This window comes from Alosa sapidissima, chromosome 4 (assembly GCF_018492685.1).
Source record: "Alosa sapidissima isolate fAloSap1 chromosome 4, fAloSap1.pri, whole genome shotgun sequence".
In the NCBI taxonomy this organism is placed as follows: domain Eukaryota; kingdom Metazoa; phylum Chordata; class Actinopteri; order Clupeiformes; family Clupeidae; genus Alosa; species Alosa sapidissima.
The window spans coordinates 24987583-25013323 of record NC_055960.1 but is presented as its reverse complement, the minus strand read 5'-3'; the positions used below and the strand labels follow the sequence as shown (position 1 = coordinate 25013323).

The following is a 25741-nucleotide window of genomic DNA, read 5'->3' as shown; positions in this document are numbered from 1 at the left end:
AAATCACTGATAAATGAGTAGAAAAAAATCTTAGCCTCAAATTTTGAAAAGGGACAGACAGGCACGGCGCTGGGATACCTAACAAACTGTGCTGTCATTCGTCCCTTCCGCGTTGGCAATTCCGCAGGTGCTGATTTAGATCCACGTCAGTTTTGCTTTTAGAACTATAAACACAGAGCTAACGACCACTGAGACGGCACACATGCAATAGCCGTCGGACATACGTCTAGTCAGAAATTTACAAGCTTTTGCAAACATGTCATTGCTTGATTCTGATGACAGCTATGACTTCGTCTTCAAAATTGTTTTAGTCGGAGACGTTGGCGTCGGCAAAACTTGTGTAGTGCAACGATTCAAGACTGGGATCTTCATCGAAAGACAGGGCAACACTATTGGAGTGGACTTTACCATGAAGACTGTGGATATTCAAGGAAAAAGAGTCAAGGTTTGTGGATCTCAGTAATAATTTCTTCCCCCTGATAGCTCAAAATGTTGTCGAATGAATATAATGCTACCTGTAGGCTAAGCAAGATCGAGAAATGATTGAGACGACTGGAAACAATGTGTCTTTGTTTCTTAGAATCTTTATTATTAGCGTGTTACGCTCGAACTTTGTGTCCAGATTGAAATGTGAAGATTAGCCACATAGGAAGCTCTAGATGGGGCAGACTGCAGTAGGCTACATTGAATGTGGACATGCGATGTAAATACCCAGCCTAAATCTAAAGCTTGTATCTACACAGCAATTATATATTATGCAGTTATTATGTCAGGGCGTTAGATTTGTAAATCCACAGAGCTACATACAGGGCTCTGCAACTTTTTTTGTTTTTTTATATTATTATTATTCGTCCAAAGTAAAGACAGAACACTGACATTGGACTGTGAACCTTATCGTATGACTTGAAATAGACAACACTATTCCCTCTTATTATTTGTGACCGTATTAAACATATCAAAATGTAATGTTCAGCTGTCATTCGATTGTAGGCCTATAACCTATTTGTCTGACCCTTGAGATGCAGACTTTGTCACTTGACGTGTCATGTTTTTTTTTTTTTACTGGACTTTAGAAAATGTTTCCCCCCTGTGTTCCAACAATCTAATAATTGTACTGAGTTGTTAACGTGACATAGGTTGGCCAAATATGTCAACTCATTGTTACATGTTTATGCCCCAGCTATGCCACTTTACCAAAACATCTGACCCCATTTTGGAGCCATGTCTGTTTGTTTGAATGCACCTGTGTGTTTTTGGTGTTTTGGTTCTCATAAGCAGGGTACCACTCTTGGTTGAATTGTGTCGAGTGTTCACGTTGAGCTCTGTAGCTGAGTCAGCTAATGTCAGCACTTTTTTTTTTCTCAACCGGGCCCAGCCTTGGTTAACAGGCTGGGTACCTCTGCTGCCAGCATGCCCTTGCTAGTGCTTTACCATATATTGTGGACAGGGTAGATTTCAATTGGTGTGAATAAGTTTGGTACGTAGGTTATATGTGGTGTTGATATGGTGTAGGCTATTTTCATACTTTAACTCTACAAATTGTACACACACACACACACATATACACACACACACACACACACACACACACATACGTTCAATGCCATTGCTTAACACATTATGACCCTTTGCTCATAATTGAACTCTACATACCTTATGATATAAAACCATAAGTGTGAGTGTGCCCTGCCTAAATTAATGTTGAGGCAACATTGTGGCAACAGTTGCAGATCTGGGACACAGCAGGGCAGGAGCGATTCCGCACCATAACGCAAAGCTACTACCGCAGCACCAACGGTGCCATCATCACCTACGACATCACCAAGAGGCCCTCCTTCCTGTCCGTCCCCAAGTGGATGGAGGACGTGAAGAAATATGGCGGCTCCAATATCGTCCCACTGCTAGTCGGTGAGTGTCCCTGGGCAGGGTTAAAGTAGGCTAAATATGAACTGTGGAGGCGACAACCCAGCATTTCCAAAAAGTCAGTGTGTGCCTTAATTTGGTCTTCATGGATCGTCTGTGCTGCCCTAATTATCTAACTCTGAGACTTGTGCCACACAGTGTGTAATTACTATTCATTTCACACTATGTTGAAAGTCCTCAGTTTCACTAATATTTCTGTCAAATAATTCCAGAAGAGATTTGTGTGAGAATATTGTGTGAGAAACACTGCCACTTAAGGCAAAGGGAAGTGTTCATTGGAAAGAACACACTCTGAAGGAGGTCATAATTAGCCTGTCCAGAAAAGTGACACTAAGCTCTAAGGATTTAGACTGGTATCTTTTGAAACTTTAGGACATGCATTCATTATCTTGGTCATATCCAAACCTATGTCAATGTTTTTAAAGCATGCCATTAACTCTGTCCTGCATGGTGTAGGTAACAAATCTGATTTGAGCGATGTGCGTGAAGTCCCATTCGAGGAGGCCCAGTCCATGGCTCACCAGTTGGACTTTATCAGCGCCATTGAGACCTCAGCCAAGGATTCTACTAATGTGGAAGAGGCCTTCAACAAAATGGCCGCTGAACTAATTCTCAGACACGGGGGTCCCATGTTCAATGAGAACGTGACTGACAGCTTCAAGCTCAACAGCAAGGATGTGACTGCAGAAGGCTGGGGCTGCAGTTGTTGATGCCTGAAGACAGACACCGGGTTGATCTTTTTCATTATCCGACTGGAACGTTTTCTTTTGCCAGTCTTTTAAGGCACACCATTCGAGTTCCTGTAAGGGACATTTTTTTTTCTATTCTCCCAGGGACCAGTAGTGTTATTTTTTAATTTAGCAATAAATACTTTTTACTGTAGAGGCAGATTGATCACAGTCGGCCCTCAGAGGGAATTCTTTCACCAGGAAAAGCTCAGGAGAAAGAAAGTAGTGGATCTTCAGCTTACAAACCCTGACCTGTGTGTGCAGACGGTTTGGCATGTAACGAAAAGGTCTTTCAGAATGTTCTTAAGCAAGTTTGAATCACATGTCCAGTAATGGACTAGTCTGGCTAATGCATTCACATGTCTCATTTATTGAATGTGGCCCTCACAGTACTGGCAGTTAGAGTTGCTGAAGTGTAGTGACTGCTGCTGCCTAAAGTAATGAAACATCTTCAAATGTTACATTTTCAACTAGTTTTCTTGCATTCATTTTGTTTCCATAAAAACAAAATTGCCACAGCAAGGAGTACTAATAGAAGATAGTAGTCATCTCAGACTGAGTGCATATTTACAGAGCTATTGACAACAATTCTGGTTGTTTAAAGTCTCTCATAAACACTGACGCAGGTAAACCCTTACACACACTATATTACTGACACACTCCAACAAAACCGGGCAGCGTTTCTCTTCATTGCTCTCATTTGTTATTTTACCGCATATCATTTAGGTTGTGTGTGTGTGTGTGTGTGTGTGTGTGTGTGTGTGTGTGTGTGTGTGGGGGGGGGGGGGGATTCTGGTATGGCGTGACCAATAATGGAAATATTGACCAACTGGATTTTTTTACATCTCACAGAATGAACAACAGAAACAGGAAAGAACATAACATTATTGTTTATTGTTTATGATCAGTGCCACAAAAAAGTCTGCCGATGGTGAGCCTCATTCTGAGGGTAATCCTGGGGGAGGGGTGGGGGCAGTTGAGTCTCTGATTCTTTGGCCTTCTGATTGGTGGCCTTTTGGCTTCTGCTGCTGTGGCCAGGATGTGATGTCATAAAGGCCCCACATGTCGCTTGGCTGGAGGAGAGCAGAGAGCCCTCTGCACTTTGGTATTTGTGTATCTCTTCCCCCCTCCCTCCCCCCCTGAGTATAGAGGGAGAGAGGGCTGTGTGTTTGGATCAGCTGGAGACCAGACATCCACACAGACAACACTACTGTGGTGTTGCTTTCTGAACCAATGCTGTGAAGCTCCCTTACTGGGCTGTGTTGTTTTTGGAGTGTGTGAAGGAAAAAGCCTTTTAAATAGTTTTTTTTATATATATATATATTTATAACTGGCATGTAAATGTCAACTGCCACTTCTTACTACACACACACACACACACACACACACTGTATATACAGAGAGGGAGAGATAGAGAGATGGTGGAATGATATATTACTTAGATGTGTAGTTGGCTATAATTTGTTCAGAGGAGGCGATCATGTGATTTGAGTGGTATGGATGTATTCAAAGCCACTGAGCATGTGTATTCTGAAATCTGAAAGTGTAAGGAAGTTTGTCTGTGCACAGACAAGGATATATTATGTGTATCAGAGCCACTGGACTAGTCATTTTCTCCTAATAATCTGTAACATGGTTTGAGTAGTGACCAGATGTCCATTTTATTTCCACGGACAGTCCAATGTTTCAGTTCATGTATGTCGAAATGCTAGATATTGTTTCACATTTCCAAGGCAATGATATTTGACTGCATACTGTGAGTGTATGTAGTTTTTGTTTTTTTAATGAAAGTACAAAACAACTTCATGAATTGAGATTGCAACGTTATGCATTGTAAAATAGCCTATTGAATTTTGTCATCTTAGTTATTTAGAGGATTTTAAGAAGGTAGGCTATGTGAGGGATACATAAGCAGATGTGTATTGTTATAAACTTCCCTTATACTCATCTGATAAGTCTGCAGACCAGCCATTCTGCTGGGGTTCTCTTCAATCATACTTGGTGTCGTTTCTGTCGGGAGGCATTTATGGTGTCGTTTCTGTCGGGAGGCATTGTTGAAGCACTTTTTTCCAGTGTTAACTTGAACTGCAGTGATCCATATCCAGCCTTGAAAATATTACCACACACAGTACATTCATCACTCGTTAGTGAAAACCAACCTTATTTAGGTACATGGCATCATTACATTTAGTTAATTATGGTACCAGAGCCTGGATTTTAGTTGACTATTCTAGCTAATTGGTATTTGAAAAGCACATATTCAGGTACTGTAATTCAGGACTCAGTACAACTTCTGAATGTTTCCAGTGATTCCAAGTGAGAAGGCCTTTGTGAATGATGGATTTTTATATTGACCTTCAAAGATTTGTATTCACTTTTATTAAATTGGAAGAGAAAGCTGTCTGATTGAAAATGCCTTCTTGTTACCCAGGACAGATCTGTTTCTTGGATGCTATGTACTAGGATGTGACCTTGGTTAAATGTATATGAAGGTTGGTTCTAGAGGTTTTGAGTGCCTTAAAATAATTTTGATATCAATAGAAAACAATTACTGATAGCAATAGCCATAAGACATGTTACTATGCATTATCTGATAATACTATGACACAAGTTATTGTTTTGAATTCTGTTTGTAATCCTTTTATGTTTTGAGTAATTTGATGCTCCGAATGATCTGTTCATATTGAATAAAACATAATATAAATAATTGCCATGTTTGTAAACTTGGTGTGTCCTAGGATACTGTTCTACCAATGACAAATGAGACCACACTCGGCATGCTGTGGAATGCTTGAGAATTCCTGAATTCTGGAACTTTACTGGACTAATAACTGATGAATAATACAATACATTGCGTCATAATCAGATATGTTTGTCATTTTATGTGAGAAAATGAAATGGTGGACACACTAACCAATAACACAGATAACAACTACGCACATCTGAGTGATAAACTCTTTTATTAACATCTAGAAATGTTTATTTTTTTTAAGAATAAATCTAAAGTTGTTAATAAAAATAAATACCTTCTACATGCATCTTTGTTTCAATGGTAGCACTTTCTTTTCTTTACCTTATATATTCGAAAAGAAGGTAAATATCTTTAAAGAAAAATTTATTTGTAATTTTACAAATGTTTTTCTTTATAAATATGTTATTGTGGGGAACTAAAATATCTAAACTTGTATGCAATATATAATAATGTTACATGTTTCCCTAGAAAAACATGTCTGAAGTAAATATTTTACCTGCTTATCCCATAGGTAAGGCACTGCAAAAAGAAAGTGAGACCATTAACAGTTCATCCCTCTGTGCCCTTCGATTATTTGGGCATTAATACTGTTGACCTTAAACCTTAATGTATTTTGTGCAATTTAGGATAGGAGACAATGGCACAAGTAACACAAACTGTGCATGATTGCAGATGCTGAAGCCACTGTAGCTTTCCCACCCTCCCCCACAAACACACACATAGCAGTTCCCTGACACCTTAGCATGCTTATTTGTGTTCCTTACCCCAAATGTTTACCATCCAGCTGGTTGTACTTAAACTGTTGTTTGGGTGCCTGTGGGCTAGTCTTGATTGATGTTTTTTACTACATAGTAAAAAACACCACCATAGAACACCATATTGCACAACAAACAAGAATGACTAGTCTCTCCCGGGCCCAATATCCTATTTTCATATACCCAAAAGAAAAATATGCATAAAGCCAAGGTTGACCCATAGCCCCTTTGCATAATGGGATGCCTATTTCAAATAAAGACAAACATTTTCCTGCTGTTTTAATGTGAGCTGTGGAAAAGTGAGGGAAGGTGGCTGAAACCGCTTTTAAGCCATTGACTCTGTGCAGGATGTTTGTCTGTTTATCTGAAAGAGATCCTGGTCTCCACCAGTAACGCATGGCTTAAGCGGAGCTTCAGATGCCGAGCTTTGTACACAGCTTCATGTCTCTTTTTAAGAGACGGATTCATGGATTCACATTTCATTTCCACATGCACACATGACGGGGGGAAATATAAGATCAAAGTTCATGACCAAAAGGTAAAGCAGGAATAACTCATTATGAACAGATTATGGGCAATAAAAACAGTACACAAAGCTAAAACCATATCTTTAAAAAATGTGTGCATCTCATAGTTTCTTGGTCAGTGCAGTCAAAGCTATTCCCAATTACTCACGCACTCTCAACACCTGAACATGTAACATTTAACCATTATTTTGCACTTATTTAGACAAGAACAACATCATTTGTTAACTTAAATTACAGTTTAAATAAGACTAAGACTCTTCGTGAGTACACCTGCCAAAAAAAAAAAAACACTGATGTCTATGTTGTACTGACCTACGGGTATGTGATAATATTAGCAAAGTTGCAGTCACCACCTGAAAGACACCTGTAAATGCACCCACTGGCGTGTCTGATGCCATTCTTACGACCTAAGTATGATTGTGAAGCCTTTAAACCAGTCTCCATGGCAGTTAACCAGTCTCCATGGCAGTTGGAACAGAAATAGAGCACTAGCTGTGTCCATGTGGTTCTATCGCAGGGTATTTGTCAAGTCTGTTTTCCTACACAGCGCCTCACCTTGATAAAAAACATGCAAAAAGAAAAACAAAAAACAAATAAGAAACAACAACAACAACAACAACAACAACAACAACAACAGAGACTGACGATGCAGATGTTAGCAATCTGCGTGTTCTAGAGAGGTTACTGGGGGGCTGAAAGTGGTGACATCATCATTCCATGTGTCCATTTCTTTCCTCTCATAGCAGCTCAGTGGATTGGGCCCAGATGCAGGCCAGATCAGGACCAGATCCACCCAGACTGAGCCGCTAACATCAACAACACCATCAGATCAGACCTTCTGAAGGCTATCAGTAAAAGTGTGCAACTGGGGTGAGGGCGACAGCCTGCACAGGGAACTTTCTGGAAGGTTCCACTTCACTATAAATGTACCTTTTCAGGGTTAACCAGGACAGCATGACCCTGATGCTGAGTATATGATGAATAAAAACTGATCTAATGAAACAGTTGATCAGCAAACTTATCTGACTAGAATGATGTCTATTTCCTCCCAAATGCCCAGTCCAGTCTTTCGTATTTTCATTCTCTATCTTTCTTAAATATCATCCTATGTAGACTAAACTCTAGACGGGGGTTCCAAGCTTCTCCTGCTGGAAGATGAGCTCAACGGCTGCCTCAACGTCCTGAACGATGTGTCCCGGCTCCACGAGCGCTGGGTCAAAACGGAAGTCGCGGTGGCCGTGGAACACCGTCTCTTTGATGGACTGGCCAGCGTCGGGTGGCACCTCGGTGTGCGGATTGTAGACGCCCGTGCACACCAGGATGGACTTGCATGAGGTGGCCGAGGGTGACGCCAGCTCACTCTCCCAGCCACAGTCCACTTCCTGTGAGGTGGCTCTGGTGGCAGTGGTGGTGGTTGTGGAAGAGGGGCCCGCGCCCGCCACTGCCTTGGCCATGGTTTTGGCGCTCTTGCAACTGGCCCGTTCCTCGAGGTAGCGGTTGTAGAGGTTAGCACCGTAGATGTCGGTCATGAGGTTGTCCCTGATGGCACAGCGGAGGAAGAGAAAAGAAACAGGAGCAGTTAATTTGGGCAGGAAGCAAATTCAGCGATATCCACACTAATTAAAGTTCCGGAAGGAGGAAGAACAATCTCTAAGGGGGGGGGGGGGGGGGGCTCATTATTTTCAGAAGAGCAGGAGGTATTTGTGCCACCTCCAATATAACCATTTTTGGACAGAACTCAGATGTCTTTATTCATGCTTACTATGTGGTAGGTTATAGGCATAGCGTAAAGGGAAAACGTACAAGGTTTGACTACAGACTACTGCTTTGTAGTAATTGAAATTATTTACGAACATTCTATGAAATTTGTTTCACATAGCAAGTCAAAATATTTTCTGTTCATAAATGTTGACTGGATAATTGCCAGCACTTTTCCAGCAAAATCCTCCACAGGGATAGATAGATAGATAGGTAGATAGATAGACAGATAGATATATAGAGATAGATAGATACTTTAGTAATCTCCAAAAAGTCAAACTTCCAGTCGCTCAGCACCACAATGGTACAAATAACAGTAGGAAAGCACATCAAAAGATACATGTGTTTAAAAAAAACAAAAAAAAATCTATCTATCTATCTATATATATATATAGCTAACTATCTTACATAACCACACTATCTTTTTACAGATTATATACATATATATGTATATAATCTGTAAAAAGATAGATAGTTATTGAGGAATATACAGTAGGATAGTGTTGTTTATGCATAAATATTATTACTAGTATAACAATAGTATTACTTCAAAGATGCACTATGAGAGAGGGCCATCACAAGGTCAATCAATAAATACTACAAGGCTACCCTATAGTACTAATTAGTCAATCTGTCCAGTCCTTGCACTGTGTGAATGTTCAGGCCTTTGCTCCTCACTCCTCCTCCCTCCTCTCCCCCTTCCCCCACAGGTGGAGTTGTACAGCCTAATGGCACGAGGGACAAAGGCCTTTTTTAGTCTCTCTGTGCTACCACACTACCACACTTACTACTCGTATTTGCCCATCATGCCAAGCGCTTACCCGATGGCGTAGAGTGATCTGACGGGCGTCCTCCAGCCTCGCTCTGCCGCCTGCTCCCGGATCAGGTACTCGGCAAAGTGGTAGGTCAGCTCACTGGGCTTCCCCATCAGGGCCTCGTACTTTAGGTCCTTTCCTGTAACCTTCTTGTAGATGTTCTCCAAACACACCAGGAAGGTGCCGTGACCAAACCTGGGCAACAGACGAAGGGGCTCGTTTTAACTACATGTGGAAAGGAAACTCGGGCAATAGTCTGGGGGCCATTCTAGGTTCAGCTTGTCTTGACATGCTACAGTGCGGTGCAATCAAATATGGCATCAAAGCTAAAAATGTCAACAAATTTTACACTTCAGATATCATACTGCCTAACATTTCAAGTCACCAAATCCATATAAGTCCTTATAGTACTCATTCATCTCTCCAGAAATAACTGCAGTGGTGAATTCCAGCTAGGATTCCAACCAGTTTGTTTACAGGTTATGTACAGTTCCCAGTGCTCGGCTATCCTGTGGCCTTGTATGCCCCGTGCTGAGTTAATACCGTGGAGACGGCGCCTCGGCCATCCACATGAGGTCCATGTTGCAGGCCAGCAAAGGGAGGTGATTGGGCGAGGAGTTCACATAGGGGTTGCCCAGGCTCCCATTGGTCAGGAGCACATCCACTATTAGCTGCAGGTTCGTCTCCCATCGGATGGGCTCGCCAAACAGGATAACAGCTACAGGACAATGGAGGGAAGGAACAGCCCAGAGTGTGTGGATGGATGGATAGATGGATACACAGAGACAGGAGTGGATGGATAGATAGATGGATGGATGGATAAATGGATAGACAGAGACAGAACAGAAACAGAGTTGGTGAAAGCAAGAGCAGAAATTGCTTGGTCAGTGTCAACTAAAATCACAAAAATATAGGCCAAATCCAGTTTTCAGTCAACACCTGCAAATCCACATGTCTTAATTGCACTGTTTGTGCAATCGAAACGGGAACTGGCACGTCAATGACTAAATGGAAAACAACTTGACAGAATTGTCCACCTTGGCCTGAGGGCAAGCGATACTTGATTCATCATTCAGTGATGTAGTCCAACTTTCTTTCCAAGAAAACAAACAGCTTATCTATCTTAACTCTGTGAAAGCTCTTGTCTGAGAGGTATGTGGTCATTTTAATGGTATGTGGTCATGGGAGGGATAAACACACCTGCCGTTGCAACTAGCTGCTTAGACTATGCAGCATGCAGCTCTGGGTACAATCACCCCACAAAAATGTAATAAAGAAGCTCCCACAGCACATCATCCACTACATTGCTAAAGACATGATTGAGCATGCCAGCCAGGCAAACTGTGCTATTGTTGGTGTTTGTACATCTTTTGTAGAGTTTTGCATGCCTTTTCACTAGCTAACATGGTAGTGTTTGACCAAAACCCCTTCCTGTTGCTTTAGAGAGGACTGTGTTCATTCCCTTCATTCAATGTGTTTCAGTATACTATTCCATTTCATGTGGTTATGTAATAATATTTCAATGGCTTAAAATAGCTCTATTACTGAGCCGTGAGAGGTTACACATTTAATGGCTAATGGCCAATGGCTTTACCATTAGCATGGCGAGTGACTGCAGTAAAATAGCCTGTTACCATGGAGCTAGGTCAAACATTCGACCCTGTAAGTAAATGCAAGCCTGGATCGATAAACTCGATAATAATTAACAAGAATGCTTGTTAAATCAGTAACGTGTTTACATACAGCAGTGGTCAATGCATGGTAAAGTAAATACTGTACACTAGGGAACCACATCTCACCCCATTACCATGTGTTTATAAAGCAACAGGTGGGATAATGACTAGAGAGAAAATTCACCTTCAATTTTGGGGAGGTTCACAATGGTAGAGGACTGCAGAGGAAAAACACAAACAGCAACGTAAAACATAAACAGTGTTATAAAATATAATCTCTCTGAGTACATTTAGATCACCCGAATGACAGGTTATTTCAATGTAGTGTGTGACAAATCAAAAGACCTTCTTATTCCTGAAATACTATGGTACTAAACACTCCTTTGGGAAGCTCTGGAGGAGGAGATAATTGTGGGGTGGGGGCAATAATAGTGTCCTTAATCCCAAACAACATGAACACTGGCCTGCCGATCAATCATGTGGGGGAGGGACTCACTAAAATGAAGGGACATATTTTAAGCATCTTGGAGACGCTTGGTTTATAAGTATATATACTTTTTTGACCCCGTGAGGGAAACTTGGTCTCTGCATTTAACCCAATCGGTGAATTAGTGAAACACAAACAGCACACAGTGAACATACACAGTGAGGTGAAGCACACACTAATCGGCGCAGTGAGCTGCCTGCACTAACAGCGGCGCTCAGGGAGCAGTGAGGGGTTAGGTGCCTTGCTCAAGGGCACTTCAGCCGTGGCCCACTGGTCGGGGCTCGAACCGGCAACCCTCCGGTTACAAGTCCAGAGTGCTAACCAGTGGGCCACGGCTGCCCCTATTTGCCACCCCTGGTTCAAGTTCTCTCACCAAGGCCACGGTCAGTCGTCGGATATGTCGGCCGGCTGGATGATAAGCGTCTGTGGTTCCAATCGGTGCAATGTGCGAAGTACTACCACCGATAGACCTGCATTGGCCTATTTACAAAGCCGTTGTAAAAGTTTTGCTCTGATTGGCTGTTTGGCTTGCCTACTTGTGGCTAAGAAGCACAGTGCAATGCAATGATCATCAGATATTCCAATAAATGCAGCCCAAGGCGACTAAGTGGTGTGGGGTGAGCGGAACGTAGCCAGGTGATGGAAACAAAAACAACTTTGGTTTCCTATCTCACAGGTCAGAACAACAGAGTGTGTTCAGAACAACTGTGCATTCTATCCAACAAAGTGCTTAGTCAAGGTGCAAAGTCACCTTAACCTTGTTCAGCCTGTTTGTAAGACACAGGAACATCTTCTACAGCACTCTCAGCTCCAGCTACAACAGGCTTAAGTCTTAAATGTCTTTCCTCAAAAATGAGGAAATCATGCTTTGTTTTTCTTGACTTGCCCTGGTTTGACTGCTCCCACTTAATAATCATGACTTGGGTTAAATAGTGGACAAGCTCAAAGCTTATATTCACCAATACAGGAAGTCACATAAAATAAACACTGAGGCACTAGGGAGTTAAATACAAAGACCCATTAAGATAACAAAACCACAGTAATACTTATGTATTTTTAACAGCTATTTACACAGATTAAGAATTTGGTATAAAAATAAGAATCAGGTTATTAAGAGGAGATGGATATCTGGCCTCACTTCATATTAAGTATCCTTAGGCAGTATGCACTTAAATATTACTGAAAATAGGCTATAATGCTTGTATGTTTGTACATTATGCTATTGTGGTTACAATTAGGATTACTAACATATAATGAGTTATAGTTACATGATAACTACATATTATTTAAATAAGTGCACTGCAATAAGGACAGTGTATAGTGTGGCCAGACATCTCTAGATTGAGAAGACAGGGGTTATTAAACTGACCGGTAGCCGGGGGCGTCTGTTGTGATCCACCATGTCCAGCAGGGGAAAGGTTTCACGCAGCATGTCTATGCTGATCACATTCATGAAGCCCAAGCTACAAGTTCCGATATAAGGATCCATACTCAACTCTGAGGCTGAAGCACTAAGATGGCACTTACAGTACTCATTCACATGTTTAGAGGATAAGTGAAAGTCACAATCTCTGCTGTTGAGCACTGGTTGGAGTTTACACTTGATATGACCCACAGCAGTTACTTCTTTGTGGATGAAACTGTAATGGTGAGTGAAATAATTTGCAATTTTTAATGGTAAAATGTTTGAATGGTTGTAAATGTCTTCTCACAGCAGAAAGTTATTTTGAGAGACAGGGTAATTCCTATAACCAAAAACTACAGTATATCACCAAAAACTAGATAATAATACTGATGCAAAATACTTTAGTTTGCATAAACAAGATCACATAATGACATACTATAATGTGCACTGGGCTGTTTAAAGACATTTACTATGTGAGCCATTACACACAGACTATCACCTTTAATTAGCTTTTCCTTCAACTGATGACAACTGTTTTTTTTCACACAGAAACAGTTGCTAGCCAGAGTCCCAATAGGTTAAGCTGCTACTGCTGTGGAACAATATTTTGAGTATTTCAAGTTGTGTTTAAACACAAAATAAAACCAAATTCATTATCATTCTCTTTTATGTGACCCCCTTAATGGTGTTTACATTCCTCTGACGTGGATATTATCTGGGCTTACCCCCCGACTAACCACTATTCAAAGAAAAGCAATCATGGGTCTCACAATCAGTCTTGATGACGACAGCATTACTCAAAGACTAACCCAGATTTGGGTCGGTCTGCATTGCATAACTGTTTATTAGGCTGAGGCCTGGATGACTGCTCCTCCTCATAATCACAGACCACCTCAGCGGTTGACTTTAATCTATGCAGCACAGACAAATGGCTGTTACAAAACAAACCATCGCGTCCCCCCTCTTGCATGCAAAACAGATGCAGCGTTATGTGGCCTTGTGTGTGTGTGTGTGTGTGTGTGTGTGTGTGTTTGTGCTGCAGGTGACAGAGTACCCTCTTTAACACAGGCAGCACAGGTCACAAAGCACGCACACATGCCACAGAACCAAGGCTCACTTCTCTCTCCCTTCTCTAACAAGGCAGGGGGAGGGACATTGCTTTCTGATGGAAATAGTTGCTCCAATGGTCTGTTGGAATTGAATACTGTGACATGGCCCTTCAGTAACACCTGTGATTTTTTTTTATATTCACAGCCTTTTCATCCCGGAGAGCTGTTTTCATGATTGCTTGCTTTCTGGGTTGAATAGCAGCTCTTCTTTTGGAAGCACTATTTTTTGTTGGTTTGAAATGTGATACGCGGTTAGTACGTTTTCTTTCACAACAGATAAGGATACTGCTTGGCGATGTCCAGGACAGGGCCTTGTCCAGAGACGAGGACGCATTTGTCATGGTACTTCCTGAACATTCTCAGAGGACTATGGGACATCATGACTTGGTCTTGGGAGATCTGTAGGGAGGTAACAAAGATGTGCAAACAAGTCCATAATGAATAAAACGCCCATACAACATACTTCACGGAACACCGCCTATATGCATGGCAACATTATCATGTCAACAGACAAGATTATAATATTACGCAAGTTCAAATAAGGGCATCTTCATACGTCGCTGACAAAGCAGAGCCTGTTTTGCTTAAATGCAGACAGGGCACTAAGAACAGAGAAGTGAAACAGTGTATGAGACATGCAAGGAAACTAAAAGTAGCTTACAGGCACTCCCAAAATATGGGACAACTGGTCGGCCTTCTTCTGGCGAAGGCAGTTCCCAGCATTGGTGACAAACACGACGGGGACAACAAACTGGCCACTGGAGTCCACCAGTCTCTGAAAGGCCCTCTTCGCTGCAGGGATGGGGGTCTTTCCCCGGACGAGCACTCCATCAATGTCAAACAGCAGGCCAAAGTCCGGCTGGAACTGTTTCGGATTCGTGCACACACACACATACACACACACACACAGTATCAATATGATGCAGAACATTAAGTCATCAGGATGTCTTATTGTGCATTAATCCCTGTACCAACAACATGACTTAAATCCTTGCAGAATCAATAACACAGTCTATATTGTACTGGGCAATTCCATGGAAAAAATGTTGTAACATCCATAACGCCACATTTACGTTACATTTTTTGTAACATCCATAACGCCAATAAAATGTGATGGTATGGTATGATGTCAATAATTACATGAAATTTGAACATTTGCTATTTTTGGCTGAAGAATGTACATGAGGAAAAAATGCACAAAAAATGAATGTTATGATTCACATCATACAAATGCCAACTGGCATTTCACTGGCGTTATGGATGTGACAAAAAGTCCATTTTCTGTGGAATTGCCCTAATACTAAATAAAGACCAGTACGATTAGGCCTACTGGTCATTCACAGCTCCTCTGAAATCATTTACATAACCTCTATTAGTGCTCACAGCTTGAAATCATGGCCTTTAAGACATCAAAATGACACAGCGGATTCTCCAAATCCGCCACCAAACAGAAGGACAGTAAAGACAGCCGAGGAGCTCTGTCCGAGGAATCTGATTACACAAGTGGCAGAGAGAAGAGTATTCTGCCGAACTGCGGCTGCCCTCCCCGCCCGTCCCGTCAGAGCTCTCGGACACGGAGCCCTCGTTTTGCAAGCATTGTCGTAGGCGCACGCTTCTCCTCGCACGCACTGGAGGATTATGATGTCCGCCGCGACCAGAGCCCGCCAAGAGTCAACATCTGTGTATTCCCTCCCTCTGGGAAAACTTGTTTAGTTGTATGGAACCATTGGACAGGCTGTGTCCTGCCAGTATAACTGGAACCCTCCTCCGTGCTGGGGATTCGGCTCTGAGGGCTATAAATGGACAGAGGGCCTCCCCTTCCACCTGGCCTTTTCCGTTAAAAATGACACAGAGCACGCGTTAAGTCCATTATGGCACTGTCGTTTTTTCCCCCTTAATTTTTGCTTTTAAAAACATACACTAACTCTAAACATACACTAACTAAGTCTACCTCCCATTCCAAGGCCAAACCAAAGAGTGCACAGTGCAGTCAGTGGCTCAAGAGGAGTCCTGCAATCACATCAAATGGCTAAGAGGCATTGACACGAGTCTGAGGTATGCCTCACTGGCCAAAAAGGTCCAATTTCAGGGACAAGGTCAAACCCAGGCCCAAAAGTCAGGCCCGGTCTTGTGTGGCTAGAAACAACACAAACATGTCATGGAAACAAGAGAAGGACCCATTTCAGGTTTGGTTGCAGTGTTCCAAATTGTGCTGTTTCCAATGCATTCCAAACCATACACTGATTAGGCAATTCACCAGCAGTTATGTTCCAATAATGTCATACAGGCTATTCACAGAGAGAAGAAGGGATTTTTGCATCTGACCTATGCTACAACCTGTGAATTAGTATACCCTTCTGTCTTGTTAGGAGCAATATATGCGTCAATTAACACATTTTCATGGTATATGGCTAACCAACATGATGCATAGGATTCCATGCTCCAACTAAACAGCAATTAAGCAAAACTGTGGACGAATGTAAAGAATGGTCTGCATGTGCAATAATGCGCGTGTACTTACGAGGCTTTATTGTGCCGAAGAAGACCCTCACTCAGCTTATCTGACCCCCTAATCCCGCGGGGAACATAGCTGGGAAATGTTAATATTACAGCCCCTGCTTTTGAATAAACACTCAGAGGGCCACTCTGCGACGTTTTAAATATGAAAGTGGGATTTTTCCATCGTATTGCAATCTGATAAACAATCCCATTTTCAGGGCTACGTCTGCCTCAGAACGCCTCCATTACTGGAAGACGTGTAAAAAACCTGGCAATTAAATGCAGATGCTAGTTGATACAGATAGTAGTGTCAGTTAATGGCTTTTGCGACAAAACACATGCCGCTACCCCCAAATCAGATATTTTAACTTTATTTTAGTTAAGGTATGTGGATACATTGAAAGACAAGAACGGTTAGCTCCAAGGCGAGTTTTAGAAGTGCTGAATATGCCGGTAGGTCTTCAACAACCCAGTCTCGAATTAGACCAGGACAAGAATTTCACACTCAGCTCAGCTGGTAAAAAAATAGCACGGCCCCTTGATAAGACATACATACAAGTAAGACAAACCAATAGCTGCTAACATTTCAGTGATCTCATAGCATAGATGCACACCAACAGCACTGCCATTGGAATGTACATAAACAAGGGCTTAGCTTACCTTGCTGTTTGACGTTGCAGTGCCACACAAACCGCATCGGGCCAGCGCGGCCACTCTCTCGCCTCGCCGGCTGCATAAGCTGTTCACCGTGCGATAAACTGAATTTAAGGCCTTCATTTTGGTTGTATTTCGCCGGTTTGCAACCTCCCTGACACCGCCTGTTGTTCCTGTCCGATTTCAGCCTCGTCTAATTCCTCCATATAGCTTTTGTAGCTTTGAGATGTGACGACATGAGGAGGTGGTCCGACGTTGAGGAGGAAGAAGGAAAGAACATCATCCTCTCGAGGTTATCTCGGTCATAACAATGTAACAAAGGCATAGATACAGTTTCAACGCCTTACGTCGTCCACGGGTAACCTAACCTATTTCAATTCCACTTTTTGCGCTTATAAAAAAAACAATAGCATCTCAACACCGCCCGCGCAACAAGGAAACAAAGGCCACCAGCACCGCTGTGCGACGGATAGTGATGTCATATGTGAAATACCGGCTGTCATTTGAAATCCTAGTGGCAATAGGGCTAAATTGTGTTCAATATAATCATAGACTTAGATTACTTAATGGGTTAAGAGTTAATGTTAACTTATATTTATGTAGCCCTATGCATGAAGGGCCTGATGTTTGGACTTTTTTGTTGCTGAATAAGAGGAATGTAGGCCAGGTAAACAACGTTTTAGGGCGTACGCACACTGTGCCATCCGTACTATACCCGAATACGATTGACCCCCAAAGTCCGGTTCGTTTGGCCAGTGTGATTGCTCCGTACCGTAGCCTACCCGGGCACGCTTATCCGTTCCCGGGTCTGCTTGAGGAGGTAGACTGGGCAGTTTGATATTCAGTGCGAGTGCGGACCAACAACTGGAGAGAACTATACTCCGACATGGTACAAGTGAGCCGTGCCCAGTATGAGTACGCCCTTAATCCAAATCTGAGGCTTCATGTTGTGGTGGTGGTTACTATAATCACACATTCTACATGCACCATTGTTTTGTTAACTCCCTCTCCACTTCTTAAGTCGTCTAAGTTTTAGTCCTAAATCATTTCTGCATGGGGAAATAGGTAAGTTGCAATATTCAGCAACAGAAAATGTTCCCCACATATAATTGTCCAGAGTTTGGACATTAAGTTAACAGAAGGCCAGATCCACATCTGACGACCTCCACCGCCAAGATTTGAGCTCTTCACACATGATGGAAATTCCATGAAAGGTGTTCAGAAGGAGCTGTGAAGCACGTGACCACGCTGGTGGATTTTGTAAATGCAATGATTTGATTTCATTTAGCCCTGATCGTGTGTGTGTGACCCTGGTTTCTTCAAACGCCAATGGCTTGAGCAGTCACATGCAGCAAGCAGCCTTGCATTTCAAGGCCATAATTGAATCTGCGTCTAGTAACTTGTGCTATCTGGAATGGATGTATTTTGAGCTCTGGCACAGAGGAGCATATTAATAGATTAGAGTTTAAAAAGCACAGAGAGTAAAAGAGGCTTATCAACCACTGCAATTATCGCCTGGGAATCTTACAAATTAACCTAATCCACATTTACATTTCATAGAAAATAGTTTACTCAGCAAAAGAAATGTATACAAAACAGATATTTACAGTGAGATATTCCACCATTAACACTTGGATGAGAAAGATGGTAACAAAGATGTTTCACATTAAAACAGTCCTCTTTCACCACCATTCTCCTCTGGCTATTACATCATTTTGAACTTTTTCATACCCTCTCCATCATCTTCTCTCACACCCTTTCACTCTCACGCTTGCTCACTCGCCCCCTCTCTCTCTCCAACAAACAAACACACACACACACACACACACACACACAAAGGACAGATTGTAGACGAGAGTAGATGACTACAGCCCAAGTAGTGCTTTAGCCTCCTCGCTTTGTGCCATCAAGTTCTCACTGGCGTATTTCTGAAGCAGCTCCATCTTTTTCCTCCTCACCAAGGCCTCCTCAATCTGGAGAAGCAAAGAATGACTACTAAGGCCACAGACCTGCAATGGTGTCCTCAGAAACATGCAAACTTGTCCTCTGTGCTTTGGACACTTGTCCAAAACCCTCCAATTCTCTCTAATTACTTATTCAGAATGTTGAATGAAAAATTGACTACTCTGAAAAAATTCAGTATGATTTTTAAATGTGGTAAAATGACACATTTATATTATTATATTTTCATTACACAAATGAAACAGAAATAGCAGAAGCTAATGTCTCGCACCTCTTTCTGTGAGGGCACTGGAACGTGAGCAATGAAGGTCTGAATGCCCTCCTCTCCCTCCATCTGATCCCGCGTCTCCTCATCCGAGTGCTTAAAGACAGAAACAAGGAGTGGTTGCATAATGTGAAGCTTACAAAATCACGCTGGATTAAAGTTTTGATGGCTAACACAATATATGCTGCACTCTGTTTTTTTAACCAACACACACATCTCTACAATTAATTCTGAAGTCATATGTCATATCATTATCTATACACATGCATAACATGACTTAAGATAGGAAAAACATTTATGAGTTGACAGTTTCCCCAAACGTGTTCCATAATCATTTGCTGTTGTTGATCTGCTCAGGTCAATGCTGATATATGGTCAACATGTCCAGCACACAGCCATCACTGAGTTTGAGTCACCACTAACACAGCCATAAATGAGTTTGAGTCACCATCACTGACCTGAGACCTGTTCCCCATTTGGGAAATGACTCTCAGCCCTGGTACTAAACCAAGTACCACTTACCTCTTCGGCTTGGACGGCATAGAGGTGCTCCTCCTCCTCCTCTTCCTCTTTTTCTCCTCCACCACCTCCAGCAAGACGCGCCTCCTTGTCAGCTTTCCATTTCGCCACAGCCTCCGCTATGGCTAAGACGCAAACAACAGACGCATCAGTGTTAACTTAAAAGGCAAGACATTCATGTATCAACATGGTATACAAACAGTAAGGCCCAGCACATCTTCAAAAATAATGATGATCACGTGACCACTTAATACATATTGTATTTTATAAGCATAACAAACACATACCATCAACAACAGATAAATCGATGCAGATTATATACATTATATTTTTATAACAACAAGGTACAGACATGCATACTTTTCAAAAGGCATTTATTTTATAGGAATAAATTATGCATAGCCCCTTGCAATTCAACTATGTAAGAACCTTGCATTACCCGTTCAACTACAGGAAGTCTGTGAAGAATAATCATTAAGAATTGGCAACAGTACAAAACTTTAAAAAGCACAGCAATGTCAGTCACATGGTGGACCAGAAACCGCATGACCTTGAAATGGCCAAAAGGCCAATGGCCGAGGCACCCAGACCTGCCTCTTATGAGCAACCTCAGGCTTTCCATGCTGCTAGCTGTCAGCAGCTCTAATACATTTGTACAAATCGGAAACACATGCCCCTGCTAGTAGCATCAGGAGCATACAGACACAAGCTGTACAGCGAGGAGGACACAAAGACCCCCATTGTGCCCTAATGAAGAGTGGACAGTGTGTGTAAATGTGTGTGTGTGTAAATGTGTGTGTGCGTAAATGTGTGTGTGTGTGTATAAGACTGGAAATGAAGTCACGTTTAAATTTGAGAGCCTCGTGGTGGCTCCTTACTATTCCAGAGGCACGAGATACTCAAGATGCCTGGGATTTTTAGTGTCAGCGGTTAGCGTATAGCGTCACATAATTTAATGATTTATATCAACTACCCAGATGCTGGACACAAGCTATATTATATACATGTAATGACAAATGCAGTTTATTCTCAGAGTGATATTTCATTTTAAGAAGGGTTTTCCTTTAAACAGGATGTTCCGGAAGTCAAGTAATTCTTGCTCAAAACAGATGTAGGAACTCAAATTTGAAACATGGTCCGCAAGCAAAAAAGCCTACTGTTGATTACTGTTAAAGACTGCATTTGGTACATTCGGTACACATCTGTATTGAACCTACCATCCTGTACCTAAACGGTTTGGTACATATATGTGTACTTTAACACCCCTAGCCTTAGTATTTTAACCATACTTGTGAATATTTATATATATATTTTTATTACATTTTGCAATCAAAATAAGGAATGGATAGAAACTGGAATTGATAAGCAGAATCAGAACCGATAAAATTGTAATGACACCCAACCCTACTTGGAGGTGAACTCTGAATGCTGCTACACTAATTCTGTATATGGGCAATTCCACGCAAAACATGTCCATATGTCATGTCCATAATGGCAACTAAATGCCATGGTATTTGTATGATGCGAATGATTATGTGAAAAGTTTTCATGTAAGTTCTACAACAAAGAAGTTTTGGCTTTATGGACGTGACAGTTTTGCGTGGAATTGTCCATATATAGATACAAGTATAGAAATCGAACTGCAAGACTTGCGAGGAAGTGGAGCACAGCCTACCCTCCTTCTCATACTCCTGCTCCAAAGGTACCAGCACGCCGTCATCCTCGTCTCTGTAACCATAGTACTCAGCGTCAATGTCCTTCATCAGCTCGGCACGGGTCTTTCGGGGTGGAGGGGCAGCTGAAAGGGAGGGAACACGTCAGGGGCCAAGCGAACATGGCAGGGATTTTGCTGTTTTGTAATCAATTCACGCATGTTGGATGGTGATGCATATAAGACAAAAATTAGAACGATTTACACTGAACATAACCGACTGACCAAGGTCCGTTTTAGTTTAGAGCAGTAGGTTTATGACAAAACCGGCACACAACACCACAACTAGGTCAAAGGGTACAGAAGAACATACTCTTTCAACAGACTGTGGTCATACAGTTGGACAGGGCCCAAGTGTGTTCAGAGAGGGTAGAACAAGGTGCTCTGCCACAGCTTTCACACATCATGATACGAGATCTACTTACGCTCTTTCTCAAACAGCTCTCGGACACCGGGTAGGTCTTTTGCAGCACCAAAGTACTTATATCCTCGATTTCCTGGAACCTCTTTGCCCTCATGGTCAAGCATTTTTGGTCCCACTTTCTGTAATAAAAACACCAAGAATGGTGTAGGTTAAAAACTACCATTTTAGACTTTTCATCAGAGTAAAACTCATATTAGGTTGATCGATAAACAAACAGGAGCAATCAGAAAAAAAGCTCAATAACAAATACATTATGGAAAGTAAAGTGACTACTATTTAACGGACGCTTTTATCCAAAGCAACACAGACTCAATGGTGGGTTTAGGATTCAAACCCAGGCTTCCCAAGCAGGCAACAGTCCTGGCCTACTGGTTAGGGCTTTGGGCTTGTAACCAGAGGGTTGCCGATTCGATCCCTGACCAGTAGGAACGGTAGCACGGCAGCTCACTGCTCCGGGTTAGTGTGTGCTTCACCTCACTGTGTGTTCACTAATTCATGGATGGGACAAATGCAGAGACCAAATTCCTTGTATACGCAAGTATATTTGGCCGAGAAACCTGATTTTACAAGAGTCAGACAGAGACGCTATTGTTTTGGCCTCTCATAATAACATTTTTTTGGACGATATCCTGCCTCAGAAAATACTGTGATAAGCAATAATTATCATTGCCTAATGTTACTGACTGTACCTGTACAACAACGCACCTACAAGGCCTCTCTCCACCTGCAATGGTATTTTTTTTTTTTTTTTTTAAGTATATTTTTTTGGCCTATTATGCCTTTAATTGACAGGATAATAGAAAATGACAGGAAGTGTGGGAGAGAAAGTCGGGGTGGGATCCGGAAAGGACCATGGGGCGGGAATCGAACCCGGGTCACCGGCGTACGTTGCAGGTGGCCCAGCCAGTTGCGCCACGGCTGGGGCCCTGCGATGGTACTTTTTGTTCTCAGCTCAAACACAATGATTGGATGATATATCCGCAACAGCAAAAGGAGTATACTTTGGAGACACCAATATGCACAACTTTATAACCATAAGGTAGGCCTTTAGGTTAGGTTAGTCGTTAGTCAAACAGACATCTACAACATCATGAGCACAAGATCACAAATATGATGTCAGACCAAAGACATCAATGTAAACACAACAGTCTGGCGATATCGAGGTCTGCAAAAGTTATTGTCCTATATTGTAAAAAAGATCAATAATATAAATATTGTGAGAGGGCTTCCACTGCTCCACCACACACACAAACTATCATCTGTTGAACCTGCATCTGATGTTAGGTGTCTTTCATGAACACTCACCCCATAGTCAGGTCCTCCGAGTTCTTTGATCCGAACCTCCCAGTGGCCCTTTTCTCTGAGTAGCTTGTTGATTTCGTCATTGAGGTCTCTGATCTTAAATTCACCCAGACCAGCTGAAGTGTGAGAGGAGAAAGTGTTATGTCTGACCTAGCATGTGCTACAAATGGTGTAAATCTTTGATACAATCATGACAGTGACTCACCATTCTGAATCTGTGCCACTTTCTTGGAGATTTCACTGATGATCTACAAAAGAGTTTGTTTAGTAACCTCAGCTCATTCAGTAGTACATGAGCTCATATAGTAGACTTCAAACTAATAAAGGGTTTAATAAATGGCTTTCTCTATCATAATTGTAAACAACCTCTCATTAACCTTCTGCATGCATACACAGCACAACTTCAGAATCAGTGGAATGCAGCACAATGTACAAATGTGTTGCGGAGGAAATAGTATTTTTCTCTCTTGTAATTACACATTTGTTACAGTCACTAAACTTTCAACTTTTTTGATCTTCATTCCATTCTAAGGGCTGCATCAAAGAGGTGACAACACATCATAAAAGCCTAGAAGACAATAAAGTAACGATGCACTGATATATTGGCCGTTTGGCCTGTTCCCTCGTATTGGCCTATCAGCAAAAAACATTACATGTACCGATGGTCGTGGCTGATGTTGATCTGTTACGTTGCATCAGTACTACACTAGATAAATGTTGTGTTATACATGGACTGCCACACTCAGAGATGGTGCTATGTAGGGCTGAAAGACTTGAAAATGGTTCAGTCATTCATATTTCTGCTTCCCTGCCACTGAAAGGTATAATTAACAACAAAAACAAAGTAATGTTTGGTTACTTTGGTTATAGGCAAATTTGTTATTTTAAACATTGGTATTATTATTGTCCCAAACTTCACAATCCGTGCATCCCTACAATAAGGATTAAACACAGAATCAGTTTTCAGAATTCTATCCTAGAGCTTCAATGTTGAGATACATACTTATTCTGACAGACCTTTATATATGTGGGGAATCATGATAAGCACACTATTCAGCTGAATTTGAATTGCCATTTTTCACAATTGGCAAGTTAGAAACAAAGAAACAAAACTTCTTAGCTTGTCATTTGCAGAAGTACAGGTTACAATGCACATAATATTGCATTGTAACTTATAATTGAGCATACTTCTTCCTAATGTATCCACTAAGTACTTTAGCACATTCCAGTGGTCAAAATCGGGCTATTTTACACAACCTGGAAAGAGTTTCACTGTTGGAGAGGGAAAGCTCTGTTTTCCTACCTGTCGTCTCCATTTCTCTGCTTTGGGTAGCTCATTACATTCTGATGCAAGAAATGGTCTTCTTTCCTGTAATATTTCAAACAGTGAGTTTAGACACCACATCAAACAATTTCTCCACATATTCATAAATATACCTCTCAATCAAAACCGTTCAATCCACTACAGTCCTATAACAATTTCCTTACCCTAACTTTGCCTTCTTCTAGTTGGGCTTGCCTAAAGCGAGCCAGGGCCGTCCTGTTACACACAAGTCATGAAAATTGGTTACACATTCTCTGTCACCATCAAACTCAGAGGAAATAGCATTACTAGTAACTAGAGGATACAACTTTAAGCAGTCAAAATGACAGATACTCACATGGCCTTTTCTGCATTTCGAGCCTGATAAAAAAAATAAAGAACATTTCAATCATCCAAATGGAAAATAAAATCGTATAGCTAACATTGTGACAGAACTTCCCTTCAAAAAACATTGAACTGAGAACAGCTAAGGTGTTGACTCGACTCCTGCATACTTTTTTCTGGTGAGCACCTTTGGACACGTATTCTCTTTAACGTTAGCACATCTAGGCATTTTCTACTCAAATCGAGTTTGAGACGATGCAACATCGTAACAATAACAGTACTGAACGGATGCCAAAAGGGTTTCCCTTCAAGAGCAGAGGATGGTAAATAAATCAAAATAGTTCACATCGCTTGTTAATATGAGAATCCTGATAGCATAATTACAAACTTTGCACAAGCAAAATCGACACTTAAGAGAAGCATTCTGAAAAGCAACTTCATATGCTAGCCAACGTTTGCTAGCCATTTGGCGAGAGGAAATATAAGTACAAAATGACTTTGAAAACAAGTTTCTAAAGCTAACGAGTCATTTGGAGACGAAAATAGTGTTTGTATCATATAATTACAATAGTCCATAAATGTTTGCATACCATATTCGCAGTTGAAAGAAGACCTCGGAATCCGTCAAAAGTATCGCTGTTCCCACACGGTTGGACGCAGAAATATGACGTGTACTGATGACAGAAAACTGCGACAGGGGTTATGGCTACGTAGAATAATACCGCCACCTAGTGATAAAAATTTAGCTGGCTCACGGTAACTTCTTTCAAGGTTCACATTAATTATCTCCAGGTTTAACTTAATATAACATTATATTGTTCAATA

At 41.6% G+C, this 25741-nt stretch overlaps 3 protein-coding genes across 5 annotated transcripts; 1 reads left to right on the top strand and 2 right to left on the bottom strand.

The window, feature by feature from the left end:
• Positions 1 to 30: 30 nt before the first annotated feature.
• rab43 (RAB43, member RAS oncogene family) lies at positions 31 to 5360 on the top strand. Its single transcript, XM_042089480.1, has 3 exons — positions 31 to 445; positions 1725 to 1908; positions 2380 to 5360. Exons 1-3 carry the CDS (start codon positions 257 to 259, stop codon positions 2631 to 2633), a joined length of 627 nt encoding a protein of 208 aa, XP_041945414.1. The 5' UTR covers positions 31 to 256; the 3' UTR covers positions 2634 to 5360.
• isy1 (ISY1 splicing factor homolog) lies at positions 1576 to 25636 on the bottom strand. Of its 3 annotated transcripts, XR_006031245.1 has the most exons (13): positions 25507 to 25636; positions 24930 to 24952; positions 24757 to 24808; positions 24572 to 24637; positions 23474 to 23516; positions 23272 to 23384; positions 21968 to 22085; positions 21507 to 21629; positions 19835 to 19956; positions 19319 to 19408; positions 18887 to 19058; positions 17247 to 17249; positions 3963 to 4039 (listed from the first exon to the last, which is right to left on the bottom strand). XR_006031245.1 is itself a non-coding variant. In XM_042089479.1 (11 exons), exons 1-11 carry the CDS (start codon positions 25507 to 25509, stop codon positions 18951 to 18953), a joined length of 861 nt encoding a protein of 286 aa, XP_041945413.1. In that variant the 5' UTR covers positions 25510 to 25636; the 3' UTR covers positions 18632 to 18950. The 3 variants fall into 3 exon arrangements, 1 of the variants encoding a protein (XP_041945413.1); XR_006031246.1 differs by lacking the exons at positions 3963 to 4039; positions 17247 to 17249 and adding an exon at positions 1576 to 1596 and having other exon boundaries at positions 18886 to 19058; XM_042089479.1 differs by lacking the exons at positions 3963 to 4039; positions 17247 to 17249 and having other exon boundaries at positions 18632 to 19058.
• Positions 6756 to 17249, bottom strand: zgc:77375 (uncharacterized protein LOC402927 homolog). The gene is made up of 8 exons (XM_042089477.1): positions 17092 to 17249; positions 14594 to 14797; positions 14219 to 14331; positions 12788 to 12881; positions 11116 to 11149; positions 9802 to 9976; positions 9265 to 9453; positions 6756 to 8224 (listed from the first exon to the last, which is right to left on the bottom strand). Exons 1-8 carry the CDS (start codon positions 17206 to 17208, stop codon positions 7807 to 7809), a joined length of 1344 nt encoding a protein of 447 aa, XP_041945411.1. The 5' UTR covers positions 17209 to 17249; the 3' UTR covers positions 6756 to 7806.
• Positions 25637 to 25741: the final 105 nt, after the last annotated feature.

What these genes read in the sequence shown, in the direction of transcription:
- rab43 (XM_042089480.1), top strand. Translation starts at nt 257, where the DNA reads ATGTCATTGCTTGATTCTGATGACAGCTATGACTTCGTCTTCAAAATT. An exon ending in TTCAAGGAAAAAGAGTCAAG is followed by an intron (nt 446 to 1,724) that starts GTTTGTGGATCT and finishes TTGTGGCAACAG; the next exon opens with TTGCAGATCTGGGACACAGC. An exon ending in TATCGTCCCACTGCTAGTCG is followed by an intron (nt 1,909 to 2,379) that starts GTGAGTGTCCCT and finishes TGCATGGTGTAG; the next exon opens with GTAACAAATCTGATTTGAGC.
- zgc:77375 (XM_042089477.1), bottom strand. Translation starts at nt 17,208, where the DNA reads ATGAAGGCCTTAAATTCAGTTTATCGCACGGTGAACAGCTTATGCAGC. An exon ending in GTCCTGGACATCGCCAAGCA is followed by an intron (nt 12,882 to 14,218) that starts GTATCCTTATCT and finishes CGGAACTTGTAG; the next exon opens with CTTGGGCTTCATGAATGTGA. An exon ending in GCCGAGGCGCCGTCTCCACG is followed by an intron (nt 9,454 to 9,801) that starts GTATTAACTCAG and finishes TCTGTTGCCCAG; the next exon opens with GTTTGGTCACGGCACCTTCC.
- isy1 (XM_042089479.1), bottom strand. An exon ending in TAGAAGAAGGCAAAGTTAGG is followed by an intron (nt 24,638 to 24,756) that starts GTAAGGAAATTG and finishes GAAATATTACAG; the next exon opens with GAAAGAAGACCATTTCTTGC. An exon ending in AGAGCTGTTTGAGAAAGAGC is followed by an intron (nt 21,630 to 21,967) that starts GTAAGTAGATCT and finishes CCTCCCTTTCAG; the next exon opens with CTGCCCCTCCACCCCGAAAG.